This window comes from Austrofundulus limnaeus, unplaced genomic scaffold, assembly GCF_001266775.1.
Source record: "Austrofundulus limnaeus strain Quisiro unplaced genomic scaffold, Austrofundulus_limnaeus-1.0 Scaffold0, whole genome shotgun sequence".
In the NCBI taxonomy this organism is placed as follows: domain Eukaryota; kingdom Metazoa; phylum Chordata; class Actinopteri; order Cyprinodontiformes; family Rivulidae; genus Austrofundulus; species Austrofundulus limnaeus.
Window position 1 is genome coordinate 3074270 of NW_013952402.1, and position 9226 is coordinate 3083495.

At 35.6% G+C, this 9226-nt stretch overlaps 1 protein-coding gene across 2 annotated transcripts in view; it reads left to right on the forward strand.

The window, feature by feature from the left end:
- The first annotated feature begins 283 nt into the window (after positions 1 to 283).
- Positions 284 to 9226, forward strand: part of mcph1 (microcephalin 1) — a 28150-nt gene continuing 19207 nt past the window's right edge. For both annotated transcript variants that reach the window (XR_001310658.1, XM_014013798.1), the window contains exons 1-10: positions 284 to 361; positions 1080 to 1142; positions 1230 to 1321; positions 1399 to 1517; positions 1630 to 1714; positions 1973 to 2084; positions 2170 to 2301; positions 2397 to 2477; positions 3173 to 4267; positions 7846 to 7961. Coding sequence is in view for 1 of the 2 variants with exons in the window: in XM_014013798.1 (XP_013869252.1) it covers positions 1109 to 1142; positions 1230 to 1321; positions 1399 to 1517; positions 1630 to 1714; positions 1973 to 2084; positions 2170 to 2301; positions 2397 to 2477; positions 3173 to 4267; positions 7846 to 7961 (1866 nt within the window). In the remaining variant the exon portion in view is untranslated. The remainder of the gene's footprint in view (positions 362 to 1079; positions 1143 to 1229; positions 1322 to 1398; positions 1518 to 1629; positions 1715 to 1972; positions 2085 to 2169; positions 2302 to 2396; positions 2478 to 3172; positions 4268 to 7845; positions 7962 to 9226) is intronic.

Here is a 9226-nt window from a genome sequence, read left to right on the forward strand (position 1 = left end):
AGAAGATTTTTTGATGAACCTTTTTAGATATCCAGCCAAAATACTGTAAAGAATCATGTCACAAGTTTAAACTCCATGTTTTCTGCATCTGTTTGGGGCAAGTATATCCTATTTAAAAAAATGCACTGATAGGATAAATAAACAAATAACAAACACAAATAAATAATCAAGACTGTAGGCATAATTATAAAATAATAATAAAAAAATCCCTCCCCACTGAACGGAAGTGACGTAGTTTGTCTATCAGCCAATGATTTCATTCTGTCCCAGAATGCCTTGCAATACAAACTGCACGCGCCAACCATACACTTTTTGAAGATAGTTATTTGTATTATTAACTTTGCAACCTCTACGTCTTAAAGTAAGTACTAAACATGTACTGATGTTCGACAGTTTAGTACATTAAGCCTTCATAATGTGTGTGCTCTAATGCGCGTGTCATCATAATACGGAAGTAATACGGTTCACACCAAAGCGATGCTAACAAATTGCTAGCTTCTTAAATTAGCTGCGTATCGCAACAAAATATACACAAAACATGATTATCAGTGAGTATAAACATTATAAGATCAGATATTCGATGTATATGTTTAGATMTCTGCTTTCACACAGGCACTAGTTTACTTACCTCAGAAAGTTGCAATCATTTTTGAAACATCCTTTTGTAATATTGCCAGCAAGGTGAATAAAAATAATAAGTTTTTGTTTACCACTAAGTTGTATCACTTTTTTTATTTATTAGCTTTTGCTTTGATTCAAGAAGATCAGGTTTAGATCTCTTATTATTTTTAAGTTTCATAGCTTTCATTTTGTTTTAATTTAGTGGCAAAATCTCGTTTGACTCAAAAAATGATAAGACGATATTTTCAAGCTGTGATAACATACAGTAGTTGTTAAATATTAATATGTAAACTGAAAAAAACATATTAAATTGTTTCAGCTTCGGCCTTTAGTAATTTTCTAGCTCTTTATTATTGTAGTTTACGTTATTGAGCAGATTTTTTTTTATCATGAAGAGGTCACTCACAGCAAGTGTCACAGAGTTTTTATTGTATTCAGTTTCAATTGAATTTTTTTAGTAACTATCTTGGACGTAAAGAGGCCAGTGATGACTTCAAGCAACAACTCTTCAGTTCTTAAAGGTATATGGAGGTCATTTGTTTGTATTATTTATGAAAGTAGTTTGTTGTTAGTACTGAGTTTGTTGTCTTTGATTAATGCGTCTACAGATGTTGTTGCATATGTTGATGTGTGGTCGTCTGATAAGAGAGCAAACTATTCAAAACCTTTTGTTCAGCAGCTGGAAGAAATGGGAGCTGAGGTAAATCATCTTTAATCACACCCCTGTTTTTGTTGAATTAACTTGTTTGTCTAAACTCAAACTTGTTCTGTTTAAAGGTGTCACAAAGATTTAATAAACGAGTCACACATGTAGTGTTCTCCAATGGTCATTCTGCTACATGGAGGAAAGCTAAGAAAGGAGATGTACACCTTGTGTCTCTTCTTTGGGTAAAAAGGTGAGAATTTTTCTCTTTTATCATTTGCTTAACTCCAACTTAATGTTTTAGCATAAAGCTTTATTGATGCTTTTGTAAATTGTTTTTTTTTTTTTTACTCAATTGTGTCCAGTTGCTACAGTAACGGTGTCCAAGCAGACGAGGCGTTATTTCCAGCCTTAAATGATGAAAGCAATCCTGTGATGAAAAATAGAAAAGTGAGTTGCGTTGTGTTTTTAATAGATTATTTTAAATCTTTGTAAATTCATACAATTGTCCATTTTATGAGTTGAGCTGAAGCGTTTTTATGTCTAAATAACAACACACAAAGATACTTGCATTTTATTTGGCTCAGATGCCTTAAAAAGGGAAGTTGATATTTCTTATGTAAGCAATAGTATATCCAGGGTTGTATGTGTTTTTTCTTAGTCCTTAATTAAAACGTTTTTTTTTTTTTGTTTTTATGACTCGTGTAGCATCGTTGCATGTTACCAAAAGATTCTCCAGAACGAACGACTGAGAATGATTGGCGAATGAGGAAAAAGTTGGACAAAATGCTGAAAAAATTACCTCCAAAGGAACCTTTGGGTAAAATGTTTTTGACATCATTGGAAGATTTTTACTTTAAATCAAAGAATACAACATGCCAACTCATACTTGTTTTTATTTATAGTTGCAGATGTGTCACCAATCATTATAGATGAGGAGAATGGAATAATCTACAGCCCTGGATTAAAAAGGTCCGACTACATGGCACAGCGCTTAAAAGACATGAAAGACAAACACGAAAACATTTCACCTACAGGTCGGAACAACAAATGTGTTAAAGTGATGATTAGTTGATAGATTTTATGACATTTGAAATGACTGCAGGTTGATTTGACTGTTTCTGCCTTTCAGCCTCTCAGATGTCAGGATCTTGTTCACCCACCGGGCTGAAGCCTTCCCTTGGAAGTACACCTTCCATCTTCAAATTTCAGTGTAAGTGTATCACATATTTATACCTAAATATATGTGTATCATACACCTTTACCATTTATACCTTCTCTGAATTTTGTTGGACAGCTGGTTCTCTTTTCAGATAATTTACTAAGCCTTTATTTATTAAAGCAAAATAGAGAATTACAAGAGTTTAAATGAAACAAACTTTTAATCTCAGATACTTTACATATTGGGTTGAACTGCATGCAAAAAAGCATTATTTTATGCTTAAAATACAGTATGTGTTGAGAAGGACACTTCTCCGGAACCCCTCCATATTTAACTTTATAACTTTTTTGTGTTAGGTAGATTTGTAATGATTATATCACATAAGTATTTTTACGTTTTTCCAGCTTCTGAGAAAATATTATTTGCGGTGTAACACCTTCTGAACCAATATCTTGTTTATTTCACCTCCAATATTTCACAGTGGGTGTGTGTAGTGTATATAGTATATAGTAGTATATAGTATATAATATGTGTGTGTAGCATACAATATGGTAGTGCGCACTTATGTGTAAGCATATGTCTGTGACTTAACAGTGGTTGTGTCAAAAGGTGAAACAACACAAAATTATAACTATTTTAAAAAAACTGTTGACTTTCTAAACTCACTTTATTTTTCTGTAATATCAATAATAATAACAACAAATAATAGCAATATTTGTTTTCTTTTTATTTCCTTCACCYTGCAGTAAATGACCAGTCAGATGATGATTCCAGTGCTTCTGTTGCTAAGAATGGATGCTCATCTGATAAAGTCGAAGGGAAGTTGGATTTTGATGTTAAAGATGATCATCTTGAACAAGATTCTGTGAAGCCGTGGCTCTRGCCTTACCGCGATGTCCCAAAACAAATTCCAGGTATGACGTACAGTCCTACCTTTGACATCCGAGAGGATAAAGAGGGAAACAAACAAACAACACCAGGAAAGACTTCAGCGAGGAAAAAAGTAGCAGAGACACTCAAATTTGGAGACAGTTTGGAGAGTCGAATCCAGGACACACCTGATAAAAGCAAGAGTTTTCTGAAAGAAAAAAGGCAGACACCAATGAGGTCATCTGGTATATCTGAAAATAGGAAGCAGAAAACTCCTGCAAATAAATCTTTTACAGAGAGTAAATCCCACCAATCTCCTAAAGCTGTGAATTCTTCAAGCTGTCTTTTATCTTCAAACACATTAGTTGATTCAGCAGCTGAAAACGCAAAAGAATCAGAGCCGAAAGCACACAAAAAAGCTAGACTGTCACTTTCTACCTTGGTGCGATCTTTTGCTCTATCCAGTGAACACAAAAATGTTGCCTCAAGTTCCACTAATGCAGATAATGATGATGTGTTTGAAGACTATTTCTCCCGTGCAAATCACAAAAGGCCTGTTTTGCCCAATCTATCTGAGGAAAGCAACATTGAGATTCCTTTTGAGCTGGACTCTGTCGCACAAAAGAGGAAACAAAGACGAAGTGATAGCTCAGTCGCTTACAGTAAAAAGCTGAAAACGGTAGAAAGTCATAATGGGAAAAAACTCAATCAGTGGTCTGATAAAGAGAGTGAGTGTCCTGGAAAACAAGATGGAAAAACATCTCTTTCAGCATCTGATTGTTCAAGTGTTCATGTAACAGCTAAGACTAAAAGGCGGCGACAAAGCACTCTGGGATTTACAAGCACCAGTGATACAAGAAAATGTAGCTCAGCGTCTACATCGGGACAGCCATCGCCACAAATGGAGGACATGCCGGAACTGGAACAGCAAGAAATCTCTGATTTCACTTCCTCTTCTCACACTGTGGAAAGTGAGTAAAGGATCAAAGATTAATGTCATAGAATAAACTTAGCACTGTGATTATATTTTATTTACTATTTTTATTTTCTATATTTGAGAACACAAAACTAATATATGTTTATAATTGATTGTGAAAGTAAGTAAATTCATATGATTGAATAGTTTTCTTAGTTTTTTCAAATCTTGGACTACTATTTTAATTTTTTTATCTTGAAGTAAAAGTTTTATTTCTAAATGTGACGTCAAAACAAAGATTTGTAAATGTTGTCAGTAGGGCTGCCACAAACGGTTATTTTAATAATCGATTAATCACCGATTATTTGTTCGATTAGTCGAATAATCGGATCATACGTTAATTGAATATAAAACATACAGCTTATCACGTCAGAATGCAGCTGCTATTGTATAACCATCGTTAGATTTTAGCTATTAGCTAACTAAAAATAATTGCTGTGGAAGGCAAGTTCTGCTCTTCAGATATTARACAGGTTTCTCTTTCATTTTCTTAAAATGATCCCACACTTTTGAGCTCCGTTGCTGGGTAGCCATGATACCAGAGCCTGTCTGTATAATGTCTTGTGACGTCCACGGCCTACKCCAGTTACCACTACTGTGCATGTGTGTCAAGGACAGAAAGGCAGATGTGGCAGTGGAAGGTATCAAAGCAGTTTGGAGAGAAAAACAAAGTAAAGAACAACAACAAAAAAGAAAACGATTAATCAATTATTAAATTAGTCATCTATTATTTTAATAATCGATTAGTCGTCGATTATTCGATTATTCGTGGCAGCCCTAGTTGTCAGCCTTTTAATATGTTGAAAAACTAAAATACATGTACACTCCTATAAATTAAGAGTGACAAATTTTACCAAACTAAATAAACAAAATAAAGGCACGCACTTGCATCTTGAACAGCTTCAATTTCTGATGCTGGATGTGGAAAAGGCCTAACAGGAATCTTCAATTTTTCGTAGAATTTTTGAATTGTTTGTTCATCCATGATGCAAGAAATGTAGGGATATGAAATTTTCAGCCAATATCGATATCCGATACAATCATTGCTGTTATGGCCGATAACTGATATTTACCGATATTGCACAGACACACAATTTATATACATACGCACAAACATACTTTGGTCTTTTTTTCAATACCGTAAATAACCGACCAGACCTCTGACATGGTTCTCTGCTTCAGTTATTCCTGGCTGTGCAGCGTCAATATCTATTGTGATCAAACTGAAATCGACCCAGTTTTACATAATGGGACAGATACCGATATTCAAAAAAAAAAAAAAAAAAAAGACCAATATCGGGCAATACTGATGTTAATGCCGATATACACTCCTGATCAAAATCTTAAGACCAGTCAAAAAAGTGCAAGAATTTGCTTTTTACACTATTGGATCTTAAGAAGGTTCTAAGTAGAGCTTCACAATGTTAAAAGAAGAAATCAGTGCAAGAGACAAGAACTTTTGAGCAGGGAATTTTCTGAAAACTGCATTTACACTCAAACATGACTTTTTTTTCAGCTGATCAAAAYTTTAAGACCATAGTCTTTAAAAGCCAAAAGCTGTGCAAAAATCTGGATTCCATGTCATTTTCTGTCAAGTCTTTACACTGTCAAGACCTCCTGATGGCAAAAGTAAAAAAGCTCACTGACTTTGAACGTGGTAGGATTGTTGAGCTGCATAAGCAAGGCCTCTCACAACGTGCCATCGCTGCTGAAGTTGGATGCAGGAAGACAGTCATTTTGCATTTTTTAAATGATCCTGAGGGTTATGGAACAAAAAAGTCAAGTGGTAGACCCAAAAAGATTGGCTGTCCGTCAAGACACGGGACGATCCTCTACCCAAATTAAGGCCATTACTGGTGCTGACTGCAGCCCAATAACCATCAGACGGCATCTATGAGAGAAGGGCTTCAGAAACAAAAAATGTCTTCAAAGGCCACGTCTTCTTCAACACCACAAAATTGCCCGTTTGGACTTTGCAAGGGTGCACCAAACATGGGACATTGAAAGGTGGAAGAAAGTTGTCTTCTCTGATGAGAAAAACTTTAACCTTGATGGTCCTGATGGCTTCCAACGTTACTGGCATGACAAGGAGATCCCACCTGAGACGATTTCTACACGGCACAGTGGTGGGTGCACCATCATGATTTGGGGTGAGTTTTCCTTCAATGGAACAATGGAGCTTCAGGTTGTGCAGGGGCGTCAAACAGCAGCTGGCTATGTGGAGATGTTGCAGTGGGCATCCCTCATGACTGAGGGCCCTCGTCTGTGTGGTAATGATTGGGTTTTTCAACAGGACAATGCTGCAGTTCACAATGCCCGCCTGACAAAGGAGTTCTTCCAAGAGAATAACATCACTCTTTTGGACCATCCTACATGTTCCCTGGATCTAAACCCAACTGAGAACATTTGGGGATGGATGGCAAGGGACGTTTACAAAAATGGACATCAGTTCCAGACAGTGGATACCCTTCGTGAAGCCATCTTCAACACTTGGAGCAACGTTCCCACTAGCCTCCTGGAAACACTGGCATCAAGCATGCCTAAACCATTGTTTGAAGTCATCAACAAGAATGGTGGAGCTACTCATTACTGAGTCCTTTTTTTGACACTTTGATTTCTGTTTTGGGTTTTTTTTTTTGAGCTATGGTCTTAAACTTTTGATCAGCTGAAAAAATCATGTTTGAGTGTAAATGCAGTTTTCAGAAAATTCCCTGCTCAAAAGTTCTTGTCTCTTGCACTGATTTCTTCTTTTAACATTGTGAAGCTCTACTTAGAACCTTCTTAAGATCCAATAGTGCAAAATGCAAATTCTTGCACTTTTTTGACTGGTCTTAAGATTTTGATCAGGAGTGTATCATGCCTCCCTACAGAAATGTGTGAGCTGTTTTATTCTGAGGTAAAAGTTATCATTCAGAACAGCAAAAGCACTTTAGATGATACACAAACCACAAGATTCTTTTATTTAGGTCTCCTTACGACTTGGGATGCTTCTGAAGAGTTTGTATGTTTTTTTTTCTAATTTCTTCCCACAGTGTTGGAAAATTCGTTAATAAAAAAATAACTAAACGACAGAGTGTGAGTACATGATGATCTGTTTGTGTTAGCCCACAGAAGTACTGGGAATGTTTCAAAGATGTATCTGCTTCTTATCACAGCACCTGGTATAAAACCAGTTTGAACCTTAAACAACACTGGTACAGTGTGGGTAGAAAAGTTTCTTATTTTCTTTTTCTAAGTCAAGCTAATGGTCTGGCCTTCTCAATTTTTTTTCAACCTATAGTTTAAAACTCATCCAGACAGGTTTTCCTAAAATATTAGTCTTGTTTTTCTTTGCATTTGTTTGCATTGTAGTTCTTTTGAAAATAAGGATTGGTTTGAATTTCTTTCAGAAGCTAGGTTATTTTTTTGTTATTCTTGATGGAGTGTGATTTTTTTTTCTATTGAGAGTTTCAATGTTCACTCAGTCTTAGGTAACCATGTTGGAAATGAAATAAACAACAACCACAGCTGTTTGCTAGCTGAGTGACACTCCCACCACCTACTTTAAATTGTTTATCTTGTTTTCATATGTAGGTGGAGAAAATGAATGTTTGGTTGCAGCTGCTTTCACAGAGACCCCCTCCGAGGCTGAGGGAAATCACAATAAGCCTGACAGCTCCAGTCTTCAGAAAATGGTAACCGAAACAAAGGTAAAGAAATAAAAATGCTTTATTCTCATTGTCTAAACTTAAATTGGACATTTATATAGTTGAGTGTTGACAAACTATGCTAACATGCCTTGAATGTTGACTTTACATAATTGTCAAATATGGGAAAAGGGGTCACAAAAGCAAGATACTAAAATCCTGTGGTATTTCAGATGTCTTGTTTTCTAATCTTTACTATTTCTTTATCTAATAAATAAATTTTCTGACACGTTTAACTTTTTTTCATATACTGAATTGAATATAAATACACCAGTCAGTCATAGATGTGCATGTATGCAGTTTAAAAAAAGGTATTTTTTTTGTAATATAGGATGTTTAGGATGCAAGCAAAACATCAGCTGTGTTTTCTTAAATTCTTTTGTGAGGATTTCCTCTTTAAGGTCATGCATACTTCCACGGCTGAAGGCGTTGGATGTGTACGTACGCAGTGTTGTCTGGTCCGTAGGGTTTCCTGTGTTTTGGCTGCGTGACAGCAGCGTAGCTTCCTTGCTTGTGAAATGCACCTGCACCACTGTTTTCGTTACGCTAGTAACCTCAACAAGCTGTTGCTGAAAAAAGCTGAACATTGTGTCACTTCCACTGTGCAACATGTTATGTGTAATTAACTTTTAGGACTTTTTTTTCCTGTTGAACCATAACTGGGGATTGATGTTCAGTATTTAATTCAAGTAGTATTAAAATAAACAACTGCCTGTAATAACTCGTCTTATTTGCCTTTTATGTTGAGTTTGTAGTTTATAATTAATGAATAATGGAAACAAGAAAGCTGCAAAATGAAATTTGGCGAATATTAGACAATTCAATCTCAGGATCTCGTCTCTGCTGATTGTGGATGATGTGGTTCTGTTTGCATCCTCAGGTTAAGGTAAAAAAGGGGACTTGAGCTTTTGGACTCGTCCATCTTCCAACCCTCACTTATAGTCACTTTGGTTGATTATAATATTTTGTCARTTATGTATCGGGCTCATAAAAACACCTTACCTTCAAACATCCAATTACATTTTACTAAAAGAGAAAGTTGTTATAATCTCAAAGGGATAGAAATGTTTGTTAAACGTAAGTTTAGAACCAGTTTGAAGGAACAGAGTGCTTCAGTCCAGGGTATAAGACTGTGGAATGATCTGGTGGATGAAGTCAAAATTGCCAGATCTGTATGTATTTTTAAGAGAATGTTAAAGGTAAATTTGTTTCAGAAATATGTAACAATATAATGTATGATTTGTGTTCAAGATGGAGTCAAACCTTTA